At 44.0% G+C, this 16246-nt stretch overlaps 1 protein-coding gene across 6 annotated transcripts in view; it reads left to right on the top strand.

Moving 5' to 3' along the window:
- fah (fumarylacetoacetate hydrolase (fumarylacetoacetase)) overlaps positions 1 to 10692 on the top strand; it is a 29545-nt gene extending 18853 nt beyond the window's left edge. For 2 of the 6 annotated variants that reach the window (XM_088370496.1, XM_088370498.1), the window contains exons 11-14: positions 944 to 990; positions 1374 to 1475; positions 5553 to 5670; positions 5987 to 6367. In XM_088370496.1, the coding sequence (XP_088226622.1) occupies positions 944 to 990; positions 1374 to 1475; positions 5553 to 5670; positions 5987 to 6063 (344 nt within the window). In that variant the 3' untranslated portion in view covers positions 6064 to 6367. Of the gene's footprint in view, positions 1 to 943; positions 991 to 1373; positions 2323 to 5552; positions 5671 to 5986; positions 6368 to 9353 lie in introns of those variants that run through there. The other 4 variants (XR_015857418.1, XM_088370497.1, XM_088370500.1 and 1 more) reach the window with 4 other exon arrangements.
- Positions 10693 to 16246: the final 5554 nt, after the last annotated feature.

Raw genomic sequence — 16246 nt, 5'->3', positions numbered from 1 at the left:
GGGTTTTTGCCTCAGCAACCGCCGAAGCCGCATTCCGCTTGGCCATCCGGTACCTGTCAGCTGCCTCCGGAGTCCCGCAGGCCAAAACGGCCCGATAGGACTCCTTCTTCAGCTTGACGGCATCCCTTACCGCCGGTGTCCACCAGCGGGTTCGGGCATTGCCGCCACGACAGGCACCAACGACCTTACGGCCACAGCTCCGGTCGGCCGCCTCAACAATGGAGGCGCGGAACATGGTCCACTCAGACTCAATGTCCCCCGCCTCCCCCGGGACGTGGGAAAAGCTCTGCCGGAGGTGGGAGTTGAAGCTCTTCCTGACAGGAGATTCTGCCAGACGTTCCCAGCAGACCCTCACAGAGCGTTTGGGTCTGCCAGGTCGGACCGGCATCTTCCCCCACCATCGGAGCCAACCCACCACCAGGTGGTGATCAGTTGACAGCTCCGCCCCTCTCTTCACCCGAGTGTCCAAAACATGCGGCCGCAAATCCGATGACACAACTCCAAAGTCAATCATCGAACTGCGGCCTAGGGTGTCCTGGTGCCAAGTGCACACATGGACACCCTTATGTTTGAACATGGTGTTCATTATTGAAAATCCGTGTCGAGCACAGATGTCCAACAATAGAACACCGCTCGGGTTCAGATCAGGGGGGCCGTTCCTCCCAATCACGCCCTTCCAGGTCTCACTGTCATTGCCCACGTGAGCATTGAAGTCACCCAGTAGAACGATAGAGTCCCCAGAAGGAGCGCTCTCCAGCACTTCTTCCAGGGACCCCAAGAAGGGTGGGTACTCTGAGCTGCTGTTTGGTGCATAGACACAAACAACAGTCAGGACCCGTCCCCCCACCCGAAGGCGGAGGGAGGCTACCCTCTCGTTCACCGGGGTGAACCCCAATGTGCAGGCGCGGTTAATGATTTAGTCATATTTTTTTTTCTCCTTCAGGGCATCGTATGAAAAAATCTTCTAACATCTGCACTTCAAACTTCAAGGTAATATTCTGTATCTTTAACTATTACTTAGTTACATGTGTCATATGACAAACTATGCTCGTTTTTTCCCCAAAATAAAATGAGTACAGTACTAGTTTTGTGTGAGAGAGCGACAGAGACAGCGAAAGCGAACACAGTGTCTGATGCTCATGGCTGAAATATGGCCTGTTCGTCACTTTGCATTACAGGCCAGTCAGATAAACAAGTACAAAGGCACGACTGATTGATTATTTAACAAGTAGTCCTCGTCTCCTATCAAAGACAGGCAAAAGAGTTCTGAATACATGCTTTGCATCCACAATCAATAAACACTCCTCTTACAACTGTTATGATGAAACTGCTAGGGCAATGATCATTAATGCTTATCTCTTCTATGTCTTTAGTACATGTACTGGACAATGAAGCAACAGCTTGCTCATCATACAGTCAATGGCTGCAACATCAGACCTGGAGATCTGCTGGCATCTGGTACCATTAGTGGACCTGTGAGTGTCTGACAACAAAGTATCAATTTTACTTTTATTTTCTTAATATAGGAGCTGTGTACTTTGTAACGGAGTATTTTGAACGTTTGTGACCCCATGAGACTAGACCTTCCTTAAGTCTTAAGTTTTATAAACGGTGTCGGCACAGTCATATGTGAGAATCGAACTCACGGTGTCTGCACACAAGACAGTCAAGTGTACCCTGACACCATCAGCGACTCCCATCTCAGCTGAGCAGTTCACAACCTTCTATGTCCGCAAAGAATTTGAGAATGCGCTGTGGTTTCTCTCTGGACTTCTCTGGACTTGTTGACATTCACATTTGATCGCTGCAGTCATCTCAAGAGTCAGTCTCATATAGTATTTATTAACATATTTACAGTGTAACCGAACACCATTACATGACTCGTCATATTTCTTCACGTTTATGTGGGTGCCACCAAAGTGTTCAGTAGAGAAGCTGCACTTAACCGGTGTTAACTTGAAAAACTCATAAATTCCACCCAACATCCCACATACCCACCCCTTTGAACCCAAATGAACATCCATTCTGATCAAAGTCTAAGTCAGCTTTATTGTCAATTTCTCCACATGCCAAAGACACTGATTTGCCCTGTGATGAATATTTTCATTCCATTTACCAATCAGCGGCTTTTACTTTGGGACAATAATGAGCCACATTTCCCCCTATTTTTAGACGTGTTACAGACCAAAATAGTAGCTGAATTCGTGCATTTTCTGTCTACTTTTCCATTTGACACAAAGTCCTGTTTTTGGATAAGAGATAAAAATGTAACAAATGTTTTTTAAAAAAATCTGATTATTAATAAAACAGAATCATTGATTATTTAAGAAAGAATAGTAGTTGTAGCTTTAAATTTGAAAATTTTAGACTGCATCTACGTTATCGTTATAAGCATCTTAAAACACTTAGTGGAACATACCTAGTCTCTTGTACTCAAAGCTACTGTCTTACCTGTTAGCTCATTAATAAGTTGTTAGTGTAGTTCTAGCCATCCTAATCGGTGATTCTCTCTTTGGTGCATGCGGTCACCTCCTGTACAAATACTGTCAATGCAGTCTCTAAAGATTCAAGATTCAAGAGTTTTTTATTCGCCATGTTTGAGCGTGCCAAACAAGGAATTTGACTTCGGTAAATCACAGCCTCTGTTCAACATTTAGGTGACTAACAACAACACTCAGGACATGTGAGAAATGAAAGATATTCTCAAACATCCCCTGATCTTAAACTGATCTTAAACTCCCAAGAGGGCAAGGAAAAACTCAAAACTCCAGCTAGGGGAAATGAGAAACCTTGAGAAGAGACCACAGATGGGAGGGTCCCTCTTCTAGGATGACCAGGCTGCAATGGATGCAGAGAGGACACATAGTACAAACAGTGTGACAAAAAAGGTGTAGAAAGCGGGATGTTATTGCACAGTAATGACTCTGAGACTCTAAGAGTGGTGTGAGTTCATCAGAGCGACAGCCTGGGGGAAGAAGCTGTCTCTTTGTCTGCTGGTTTTAGTGTACAGAGCTCTATAACGGCGTCCGGAGGGGAGTAGTTCAAACAGGCTGCAACCTGGGTGCGAAAGGTCTGTTGAGATGTTACTTGCACGTTTCCTGGTCCTGGACAGGTACAAGTCTTGGATAGATGGGAGGTTGATTCCAATTATCTTTTCTGCAGTCCTTATTGTCCGTTGCAGTCTGTGCTTGTCTTGTTTGGAGGCCGATCCAAACCAGACAGTGATGGAGGTGCAGAGGACAGACTGGATGATGGCAGTGTAGAAGGTTTTCAGCAGCTCCCGTGGCAGGTTGAAGTTCTTGAGCAGTCTCAGGAAGTACAGCCTCTGCTGGGCCTTCTTCCGGACAGAGTTTATGTGGCCGGTCCATTTCAGGTCCCGAGAGATTGTGGTTCCCAAGAACTTGAAGGTGTCTGATGAGAGAATAGTATTACTGCAGATAGTGAGGGGTGAAAGTGGTGAAGGGCCTCGCCTGAAGTCCACTTTCATCTCCACGGTCTTGAGCGGGTTCAGGTCCAGGTGGTTTTGGCTGCACCGGTGGACTAGCCGCTCCACCTCCTTTCTGTACGCAGTCTCATCACCGTTCTGGATCAGTCCGATGAGAGTGGTGTCGTCTGCATACTTCAGGAGCTTCACAGAAGAGTGACTTGCGGAGAAATCGTTGGTGTAGAGGGAAAAGAGCAGTGGAGAGAGGACGCACCCCTGAGGGGCTCCAGTATTGGTGGTCAGGGTGTCAGATGTGATGCTCCCCAGCCTCACACGCTGTCTCCTGTTGGTCAGGAAGCTGGTGATCCACTGACAGGTGGAGGCAGGCACCGCGAGCTGGATGAGCTTCTGTTGGAGGATGTCAGAAGCGATGGTGTTGAACGCCGAGCTGAAGTCCACAAACAGGATCCTGGCGTACTTTCCTGGGGTGTTCAGGTGTTGCAGGATGTAGTGCAGTCCCATGTTGACCGCATCATCCACCGAGCTGTTTGCCCGGTAGGCAAACTGGAGGGGGTCCAGGGGGCCCGTGACATCCTTCAGGTGGTTCAGCACTAACCTCTCGAAAGATTTCATGACCACAGATGTCAGTGCAACAGGTCTATAGTCATTCAGACCTGTGATGGCAGGCTTCTTGGCCACTGGAACGATGGTGGAGTTCTTGAAGCACGAGGGCATCTCACACAGCTCCAGGGAACGGTTGAAGATCCGTGCAAAGGTGGGCGCCAGCTGCTCAGCGCAGACTTTCAAGCAGGAAGGTGACACGCCGTCTGGGCCCGGTGCCTTCCTGATCTTTTGTCTCCGGAACATCTGGCGCACTTCCTCCTCGCGAATCTGGAGTGCGGGCGCGGCCTCTGCAAGAGAGAGAGTCGGTGACCACGGTGATGGAGGTGTGGACAGAGCAGTTGTGGGGGGAGGTGAGTATGTGGATTGTGCTGCAGGAGGTCCCGTTGTGTGGGAGGACCGATCAAACCTGCAGTAGGACCTGTTTAGCTGGTTAGCGAGCCTTGGGCTCTCCACAGGATGGGGGGTTCGTTTCTTGCAGCCCGTGATGCTCTGCAGACCTTTCCACACTGTTGAGGGATCAGGATTGGCAGAGAGGTGTCTCTCCAGGATGTCCCCGTAACACCTCCTGGCTTTCCTGATCTCTCGGTTCAGTGTGTTTCTGGTCTGCTTGAACAGGTCCCGGTCGCCGCTCCTGTAGGCCTCCTCCTTGACTTTGTGCAGCCTCCTAAGGTTTGGTGTAAACCAAGGTTTGTCGTTGTTGTACGTGCAGAAGGTCTTAGTCTGCATACACAGCTCCTCACAAAAACTGATGTATGATGTGACAGTGTCAGTGAGTTCATGCAGGTCTAAAGTTGCAGCTTCAAAAACTCTACAATCGGTGCAGTCAAAGCAGGCTTGGAGGTCCTGCCTTGACTTCACTGTCCACTTCCTTACAGTCCTCACCACAGGCTTAGAAGTTTTTAGTTTCTGTCTGTAGGCAGGGATCAGTTGAACTAGACAGTGGTCCGAGAGTCCTAAAGCTGCACAAGCCACAGAGTGGTATGCATCCTTAATTACAGTGTAGCAGTGGTCCAGTGTCTGTGCCCCTCTGGTGGGACACGTTATGTGCTGTCTGTATCTGGGGAGTTTGTGTGCGAGGTTCGCCCTGTTAAGATCACCCAGAACAATGATTAGTGAATTTGGTAGAAGTTTCTCCATGTCTGTCACCTGGTCAGCCAGCATCTGCGTGGCAACAAACGCACAAGACATTTGGCATATGTTTCCATCAGTGACAGACTGGTAATCCACTTCTGTTAGTGCTTAGTCCATCACTTTTGTAAACGTTGCCATCAGATGACTATTGGCGGCAAAATGGAGGAGAAATCATTTATGTATCGCAACTCCTCCAGGATGTAGTCTCCGCCTTTCACCCAACTGGAATAGCTTCAGCTCACCCGTGATCCTAATGAGAACAACTGGTATATATGGATGAAGAGATAGTGTCCTATAAGTACTGTATACCATTAACTGCTCTTGAAGTAAATCTGTGATACCAATTTAATCAGTACAAGCTATCTCCCAAAAGAATCCAGAGAGTTTTGGCTCCATGCTGGAACTATCATGGAGGGGATCCAAGAGCATTGATCTTGGTGGAGGAGAAACCAGAACCTTCCTCCGGGATGGAGATGAAGTCACCATTACAGGTTAGTAAAAATCAGCGCACTGTTTAGGAAACAACAAATGGATACACCATGAGATGGTCAAAATAAAAACACCGTTGAGTTTGGTCAGCTACATCCTGTTCTACAAAGTAAGAGCTATAAACCTTTAAATAACATTTAATTACACCCATGTATGTATATATTACAGCTAGTGCATTTTCGAGTCGCTGGATAGATTCCATCTCATATACTGCATACAGTATAGGACATAATAATTTAACATTTATTGCACCTGAACATGACTGGAGGGAAACGTGAAACAGCTTCATCATACCGTACATGTATTTTCTCTGTCTAGGTCATTGTGAAAGAGATGGTGTCAGGGTGGGCTTTGGGTCCTGCACTGGGGTCATCCTCCCTGCCCTGCAACACTGAAACCTACAGAATGTTGTGTGTGAGAACTCATTTCTTTGTGGATGCACACATTTACAATATGACACATTCACATGCTGCTCAAATGATGTGATATGAGCTTCAGTTAATTATTCATTAATTTCTCTGAGATCCATAGACAGATATATCCATCCATACATAGACAATGTTACTGAAATCCTCTGCAATATTTATTCAAAAGAGGAATTATTTCACCTCATGTCGAGTGTTACTACCTTACCAGAATCAGTATTATTGATATTTTTAGCTTGGCATTTCTGGAATACTAATAAAAGCATCCATTTTATATTGATTGTGTTTTTGCTTCCTTTTTACCTTTTTCATGTGTCCATAAGATTTGAAGCTCTCTTAAATCACTGTCACATTCTAAATGACCACTTCAACTATATTGCTTATGAAATAATTATATGATTATAAATAAGTGGTTTTTTTATAGGCTACTATGAATTCAGTTAATAACTGACATGAGGTTTGCTTCATGATTGATTTGAAATTATAGAGATTTTTTTTTCAGCAGCATATTGGCAACAAGGTTGCTTTTCTTGGTTTTCAAGTTTTTTGTTTTACCGTAATTTTCGGACTATAAGTCGCGTTTTTTTTCAGAGTTTGGGTGGGGGGGGCGACTTATACTGAGGAGCGCAGCGGTTGTTTACATAAAGGACAAAGATTCGATCACGGGATGACGAAGGGCCCCACGTACTACCGGCATCATTAGCGGCTTTGTTTGTAAGTGACACGGAGGACGAAGAGTTTGAAGGATTTAATGATTTGGAGTGACACAGAAGGTTTGAAAAACTATTATGGCTTTTACGCACGCCCGGTCCTGCTCTACGGAGTTTTCTTTCACCTCCGTGGATTAAGGTCGGGGGCCGGCGCTCGGCCGGGTGGCTGTCCAGGGACGGTGGATGGGGCTCGGACATGGCTTTTACGCACGCCCGGTCCTACTCTACGGAGCTCTCTTTCATCTCCGTGGATGGAAGTTGTGGGCCGGCGCTTGGCCGGGTGGCTGTCCGGGGACGGTGGATGGGGCTCGGACATGGCTTTTACGCACGCCCGGTCCTATTCTATGGAGCTCTCTTCCACCTCCGTTGCTGGAAGTGCCACCTCCGGGGATGGAAGTCCACGCTGCCACACACCTGGAAGTCGACACCGGTGCTTGGGGCCCTGTGGTGGTGAACTATTTATGTTATAGTTATTTGATATATTTTATTTCGTATAGCAACTTGTATATGTTTTTATCGTTACAGTTCCGTACTTGTTGGCTCGTTGAACTCTTGTTTTGTTAAATAAAGAGACGTTTACCAAACCCACGTTTTTCCCTGTACTTTTTTAACGCTATAATATAGTTATATACTACATCTGTGGAATAACGACGAGGCTGACATCAGGGCACACGGGCGGCGTTGTTGACAAAGGACGAGGAATTTGAGCGATGGATTTAATGATTTGGAGTGACACAGATGGTTTGATAATATTGTTGTTTATGTTATAGTTATTTGATATATACTTTATATATCGTTCAATGGGTCTGTGGAATATTTAGAATATTTAGATGTCAGCGGCGCGGCGCATACGCGGCATCGTTTCCATAAAGTACGATCGATGGATTTGAAGAATTGGAGTGACACAGATGGTTTTATAAATGTGTTATTTATGTAATAGTTATTTGAATAACTCTGAATGTTACGTCAGGCGTATTCTCAGCTCTTCCTTTGTGTTTATGTCACGTTAGCATACCTATCGTTTAGCCTGTTGTTGCTCGTTCATGTCTGTTGTCGGTGTTGGATTTTGTCGAATAAATTACCCCCAAAATGCGACTTGTACTCCGGAGCGACTTATATATGTTTTTTTTCACGTTATTGTGCATTTTATGGCTAATGCGACCTATAATCCGGAGCGACTTTTAGTCCGAAAATTACGGTATATTTACCACAAGGAAAATTATGCATAAAATCTGATTCTCTGATATTGAATAAATTGCTCTGTTTACCTTTGAGGACAATAGGTAAATGATCGGTTTTATGTTATAAAATGAGTATAAATGATGAGGTATCACTGCAATGCATTTATTAAGCATTGTGTGGCTCTATTCCTCATTAAAATTGGGTGTTTTTAAAGGCATTTGTTGTTTCATTATTTCTCCAAAATTGATAAAATAAAAATGCTAACTTTTCATGATAAAAAATACATAAACTGGGCTTGTTAGTGAAAAATGAACCATCCTCGCTTTATCGCCCATTTCAGCTTAGTGATTCCTATATTGAGTTAACCATAGCCATCACAAAGATCTTCAAATTTGTAGAAAAAGCAGATCACAGACACAGCACAAAACTTTTAAGTCATTCAAATAAGAACTTTCTGGTTATAGTAATAACAAAAAGAAACCAAGAAAAAAAACAGTAGTAATCACTAGCAGTTTTCAAACAAGTAAAGGGGGGGGGAATCGGTTGATGGAATCGCTCAATTCTCAGGGAAAAAACATTGAATCATGGGGGGGGAATGCAAAAAAGCACACCACTAGTACTTTGTTGCACTTCCTCTGGATTCTATAACAACTCACATTCTTAGAGGCATGGGCTTAATGAGTGAGAAATAGTACTCTTCACCAGCCTTGCTCCAACTTTCTCTAGTTGCTAATACCAGATCAGTTTTATGACACACGATCCTTGTGAGAATAAGCCGTTCAGATAATGGATGGAAAATGCCTTTCAAGGTACCCAAGATTGTGTATCTTAACCTTGGGGTTGTGCACTAATGAATAGCCACAGTTGTTTTTTATTGTTATGCAATTACATGTGACGTTAGATGAGATTACAGTTGAATGGCTAAACACAGTACATTTGTGAAGATGCCAAGAAGACGCGACTGAAGTTTTTGCAACCCAATATCAGAGCTAAAATGGCAGATGAAATACAATTAATTGTGGACAAGCAACTTTATTATGAATGACAGCACCAAGACAGAGATTTCTTATTACCTGTGCGTTCTTATTCTGAAGTTGTAACTCTCAGCACCCAGGCAGACAGTCTCATCAGTTGTTCAATTGTCCTTCACCAACAGTCCATGTCAGCAGGCTTTTAGAAAATGGGAAAAAAAAGCAAACAAACATAAGATGTGTACTATTCTCCTACAATAATAATATTTACTAAATTAAGGGATCACTTCCTTTGGCCTGCAAATGAAGGTGTTGTGAAGAAGCCTTCTTGTTTTAGATGGGGGTCTGATTAGAGTGCTCATATGTGTTCTGAATGCCCATGACTGTAATCATCCAGGTGTTGTTCCTCCCATGTGGAAGTGGGAATAGCGCTGTAGGGATCCATGATGACCTTGGCACAATGGATAATCATGGCCAGGAGCAGCAGGCAGAGGAAGCCAAGGCAAGCCAGAGTCAGGCCTTGATCTACATCAACAAAGGCTGGCTCCTCAGTGGGCAACATCTCCATGGCTTCTGTCCTTGGCCACATGTGCATACCCTGGGATCACTCTGAGACTCTGATTGGAAGACAAATATTTAGACAGATTAAAAGGTTAAATATTAAAACTATAAATCATTATGAAACTAGTCACAAATAATCTGTTTTCTTTGTACATGTCTGTACTGTAAACATTATGTATGCTGAGGTGGGTAATAACAAGTTACATTTACTGTTACTACATATTAGTTGTCAGAGTAGTTATACAACTATATTGATTTGACTCAAAAGAAACATTATTTTTACACTGCTATATGGAGCTACATTCTATGCAATACATTTACCTATTATTCTGTATATAAAATAGTATATTTGTTTTGGTTTGTCAGAGAGACTTCTGGACTCACATGACTCTGTTTTACCAATCCAACATAACAAGTGGTGTTGGACTTCATATTGCCAACCAAACAGACCCAGGCAGTTACATAACCACAAGTGGTTTGTGCAACGCCACAAAGACTGTGTTGTCTTCTTATGTGTCCAGCCCAAAATTTCTTTGTTAAGCTTCATGAACAAATTTACTGTTTCCTTAATTTTGTCTTCAGACAGTCTCTGCCACAACTCTTATTTTGTTTGTTGTGACCGATGTTGATACTGGCTATCTGTTTATGTATTTATCCATTAATTCATAATATTGTGCATGTTTTTACATTTTATTTAACTCCTGCGTATCTGTTCTTTGACCTCTCATGTGCCCACTCTTGGGTGTGGATACTGCTGGCAACTGAATTTCCCCCTGGTGATCAATAAAGTACCTATCTATCTATCTATCTATCTATCTATCTATCTATCTATCTATCTATCTATCTATCTATCTATCTATCTATCTATCTATCTATCTATCTCTCTCTCTCTCTCTCTCTCTCTCTCTCTCTCTCTCTCTCTCTCTCTCGCTCTCTCTCTCTCTCTCTCTCTCTTTCTCTATCTATCTATACCACCAGCAACCTATGTTGTATTTCATATTGCAGTAATCCCTCGCTACATCTTGGTTCGTTTATCGCGGTTTCACTACATCGCAGATTTTTTTTTTCCAAATTAAAAAAAAAATAAAAGTCAAAATGAAACTTCTAAATTAAATTATGGCACGAAACTTGCCCACACGCCAGCAGAAGGCAAGGAGTGCCCACACAATTGCAGTGCGTACACTTGTACCTTTTTATATATTTTTTTTTAATAATTATAAGAGTTCTAAAAACATATTTACAGTGTTGAACCTTGTTATAGAAAAAGTGTTATAATAATAAAAGAGTTCTAAAAACATATTTACAGTATGTACATTTGTACCTTGTTATAAAAAATAATAATAATAATAAAAGTTGTTCCAAAAACATATTTACAGTATGTAAACAGAATTCTCCATGCTATTTATGTTATTCAGCCGTGCTTTGATTTGAGGTAGGGTGATTTATTTTGAAGGACGTTTGCAGGCGATACCCCTTCCTGTTTTCTGTTCGTGTATAGTTACAGGGGTACAGGAATCATTGACGATGTAAGTGGGTCTTGTTAGGCTACGGATTTTAGTTATTGATCTGACTCCAAATTGCGATCAACACTTAACACACGAGTTGCTATGTCCTAATCCACACACTGGCGCACCTAACAATTTTTCGAGTTCGTTCTGTCAGGGTGTTTTCACACTTGGTCCCTTTCAGCCCTCTAAACGAACTCAGATCGATGACTCAGCATTTTTTGTGCATATTTGAACACGCCAACCGTACTCAGACCCCTTTAAAATGAACCGTACTGAGTTCGCTAAAAAGTCAACGGTACGGTTCACCTAATCTGTGCATTGTGAACACAAAGCGCACTGGGTTCATTTAGCCTTTCTGCACTGTATTGTGACCTCCTTGGCTTGCCGTAGATTGGTCACGTGACTGCAGGCGCAATAACAGAAACAGAACTCGGTCCTCTTTGAAATACACTCACAATGTGAACACAAAAAGAACTGAGTTTTTTTCCTCTTGGTCCACTTTTTGGTCCACTTAAAGAGGCCTGACTTTGGTTCTTTTAAAAGGGTCCAGGTGTGAAAACACCCTCAAAAAGAAGACCAGTAGATCAATCAGACCGAATTTACCAATTGTTTATTCCTGACAAAGCAAACTGATACAGGCGCCTGGGTCCCGGGTCCCTCACACCAAAACTCGTGCATTCTTGTGACCCACAACAAGAGACGACACATTCCTCTGGGTTGCCCAGTTTTAAAGAAACGCAATATGAATATTAAAACATGCAAAACATTGTGTGATTGGTCGATGGCTATCTCCTCCCTGTCTAGGTGTTATCGCTGAGTGCTGGTGTCCGGCTGTCTGGCGGTTGGGGTTTCCCCGCGAAGCCCGACCACCAGGATGTGATGTTATTCTCGTTTCTCACCGACCTTGAGGTGTTCTCGTCAGGTACTCCCTGTCTGGACCGATGGTACATCCTGTTCCACAGCACTTCGAAGAAAACAAGTTCATGCAGTTTGCCTGCACATTCTTCGCCACCCACCAACCACACGAGCCCTCCACTACTAGAGATTATATTGATATGATTATAAGTCTAACAGCCTTAATAAAATATTTTCGCAAACTAACGAAAGCACATTTCCTTTTAGTCTCCTAACAAGAGAAATGATCGATCACATGTGTCTAACTTTTAGGACAATGTAGTATTGCTCCAAATGTTCGTTTACATTCCTTTAGAGGTCCGTTTTCGCGTGTAAGCACGGTCGCGAATTAGCATCTTTCCGCTAACTCGTTAGCCTGCCCAGTACTTCTTGTTAACATGTTACAGGCACGCTCGTATAATTTTCAATACTTATACAAAATGTTCTGTTATTTATACTTTTAATGTATGATTTACATGTTTGAAACACTTATTTAATGTTCTAATAATAAAATATGCACTTAAATGGTTTCATATACGTTTATTGACACACACAAAATGTACAGATAAGAGGATGACCGTACTTCGCGGATTTCACTTATTGCAGGTGGTTTTTGGCACCATTTATCCGCGATAAACGACGGATTACTGTAATCCTAAAATAATCACTCTCTTTTATTTGAGTCAGTCCACAATACAAAAATGAAATCATACGCATACGGAGGGCATACGGAGTGCATATTTACCTTTCCACAACGCATACGCAACACATCCGTTCCGCAATCAGTGTGAAGTAGACGCAAGTGCTAAGCTTGCGAATGTCACATGACGAAACCCAGTAAACTGGTGAGCTGTGATTGGTTATTACCTGTGGTCGTTTAAGCTCTGCACAATCAATGTTCTTCAATTACATCACAGTAGATGTAACTATTTTAAATTATGTATATAAAAATAGAGTAATTTCCTGCAAAAACCTGACTGGCAAAAATTTAATTTAATAAAATTAATATAACTAAAAATTTAGCATCGCACTTGTGTTATTGGTGTGACGATTTGGTTCTAAAATCACAGTTACTCTGTGCGGAAGCTCAGGCGTGCATGTGCTCCTCAGGCAGTCCTGTCTACATTCTACCGTGGCACCATTGAGAGCGTCCTCACCAGTTGCATCGCTGTCTGGGGTGGTAACTGCACTGAACAGAACTTGAAGGCCCTGCAGCGCATAGTGAATACGGCTGGTAAGATTATTGGTGCTTCGCTCCCCTCCCTGAAGGACATTTACACCTCCCATCTCGCCCGCAAGGCAACCTCGATTGCCAGAGATGTGAGTCACCCGGCTCACTCTTTGTTTGACCTTCTGCCCTCTGGGAAGAGGTACAGGAGCCTGCGCTCCCGCACCACCAGACTCGCCAACAGCTTCTTTCTCCAGGCTGTTAGGGCCCTGAACTCGCTACCCCCTTCTGCGTAGCATGCGGCACTGTTGCGCTATTTTCGGGAATGTCTGCTGTACGCGCACTTGCTCCTTTTTTTTTTCCTGCTCCTCTTATTTATTTATTTATTTATTTATTTATTGTTGTGTTATTTATTCATTATTTATTCAGCACGCTTTTGTTATACTTGTTTACTTGTTTGTCTGTTGTGAGCCATGTCTTGTCACCGTGGGATAGGGGGGAACGAAATTTCGGAGAAATTGACAATAAAGCTGACTTTGACTTTGACTTTGAGGGGTCCCTCCTTCTGAGATTTCAAAATTCCATACTTTCCAGACCCAAACTTTCACTACCCAGCCAAATTAGACCTCATGGTCAATGCTCGATGAGGTGTAAAATTATCATGGATTAATGGAAGATGCGGACGGAAGAACAAATTTGCATTAGAGGACAGTTCCCAAATCCATTAGTGTACACTCCTGAGGCATTTACATTACTTATATCATGGTGACTTGGTAACAAAAATAACAGATGGAACTGTAGTATATTTTTATTCTGCTCTTATTCCATGAATATTTCACTTTTAGACCTAGGTTGTAATCAAGGTCAGGCACGGGGCAAGTTCCTGCGGGATATTGGAGTCTGGCTTCAGGAATGTAGACTTACTGGTGCTAGAAGGTACAGATACAGCTGGTGGCAATCAGGAAGGAACAATACGTAGACTGTCATAGCAGCCTTCGTGCGGACCCCCAGAAGGAGGAGGCACGGGATATACGGCTCAAGAGCTGGAAGACTCGGGGGGGACTCGACAATTTTTCTGGGCGTGATACACTTTATCCTGACATCGGTTGAATAAAATCTTTACCCAATCAACCGTGTTTCATTGGAGTTTTCCTTCCCAGAACCAGCCACCTTCCACGCTAGCTTTTGAAGACCAGCTGACCACCGAAGAAAATTCACCACAAAACAATTGACAATTTTATACTATTTGCAGTCAAAATCAAAAAACAATGTTTTCCCCAGGCAGCTTGGTGTGGCAGTGGTTAGCACGACCGCCTCACAGTTAGGAGGGTGCGGGTTCGAGTCCACCTCCGGCCCTCCCTGTGTGGAGTTTGCATGTTCTCCCCAGGCCCGCGTGGGTATTTTCCGGGCATTCCAGTTTCCTCTTACATCCCAAAAACATGCTTGGTAGGCTGATTGAGCACTCCAAAATTGCCCCTAGGTGTGAGTGCGAATGCAAATGGTTGTTTGTCTCTGTGTTTCCCTGCGATTGGCTGGCAACCAGTTCAGGGTGTCCCCCGCCTACTGCCCGATGATTGCTGGGATAGGCTCCAGCACGCTCGTGATCCCCGTGGGGACAAGCGGTATAGAAGATGGCTGGATAGATGGATATTTTCCCCTTGCAACCTATGAGGGCTTGACTTTCGAGTCATTCCAATCACATAATTTTTTTATGGGAGTCAACTTTTTATTGAGTGACTCAAGAATATAAACTTTCCAATTTTACATAATTGTATAACAACCACAGGCATGACAATAAAATGGGTTTTAATCATTATACATTTTTAAAAAAACAGCTGAAGACATTTTTACAGAGTCGAATTGCTTCTCCGCTGCATTGAGAGGCGATGAGCTGGCCTGGGCATCTCGTTGGGATTCCTCCTGGATGACCCCGGTGATGTGTTCTGAGCTCATCCCAATGGGAGGTGGCCCGGGGTACGATCCAGGACACGCCAGAGAAATTATGCTTCTTGGCTTAGTTGGAAAAGATCTCCAGGAGAAGCTGGACAACATGGCTCCTGAGAGAGATGTCTGGAATTACCTACTTAAGATGCTGCCCCCATTATCTGGCCTTGGATAAGCAGAAGAGAATGGATATGTGGATGGATTTTCCACACTCAAGGTTGTGTCACCTTGCTTTCTTTGGACTTTTTGTCAATTAGACTGCTTCCTCTACAGATTAAAAGAAAATAGACATCTTCAAGGATGTTCCAGTTTTGCAAATATTGAAGGTGAAGAGAATTGAGGTTAGTCCTCATCTCCACCTCTATAAGCATCTTATCTTACATTCATAACATAATTCACCCATAATGAGTCCTTTTTTAAATTGACATTTTTCATTCTAGGGGAACTTTATCATTCCATTTCAAACTTTCCACAGTTATTTTGGTGGCTATTTTTTAAAGATGCCTTGTTCACTAAAACCCTCGCCCCCGCTGGACTCAGACACATTTGTCGCTAGACTCAAGGTGCGTTCTTGACCGCAAGTAGGACATCTCGAAATCTGCAAACTCGACGAGCTGGGCCTCAGTACCTCCCTCTGCAACTGGCTACTGGACTTCCTCTGTCAGAGGCCTCAGGTGGTGCGTGTTGGCGACAAAATCTCCGCCAGCATCACGCTGAGCACGGGGGCCCCCCAGGGCTGCGTGCTCAGTCCATTGCTCTTCACCCTGCTGACGCATGACTGCACTGCGACCTACAGCGACAACCGCATAGTGAAGTTTGCTGACGACACGACTCTGGTGGGTCTCATCACGAAGGGCGACGAGAATCGGTACAGGTCGGAAGTTGACCTTCTGACCACGTGGTGCAGGGACAACAACCTCCTGCTGAACGTCAATAAGACCAAGGAAATCATTGTTGACTTCCGGAAGGGTCACACAACACACCTGCCGCTGATCATCGACGGTGCTGTGGTGGAGAGGGTGAGCTGCACCAAGTTCCTGGGGGTGCACATCAGTGAGGACCTCTCCTGGTCCGCAAACACCTCGTCACTGGCAAAGAAAGCTCAGCGCCGCCTGTACTTCCTGCGGAAGCTCAGTCGTGCATGTGCTCCTCAGGCAGTCCTGTCTACATTCTACCGTGGCACCATTGAAAGCGTCCTCACCAGTTGCATCGCTG

Source organism: Syngnathus floridae, chromosome 3, assembly GCF_059516105.1.
Source record: "Syngnathus floridae isolate MCC-2025c chromosome 3, RoL_Sflo_1.0, whole genome shotgun sequence".
Taxonomy (NCBI): Eukaryota; Metazoa; Chordata; class Actinopteri; order Syngnathiformes; family Syngnathidae; genus Syngnathus; species Syngnathus floridae.
This window is presented reverse-complemented; position numbering and strand designations above follow the sequence as displayed.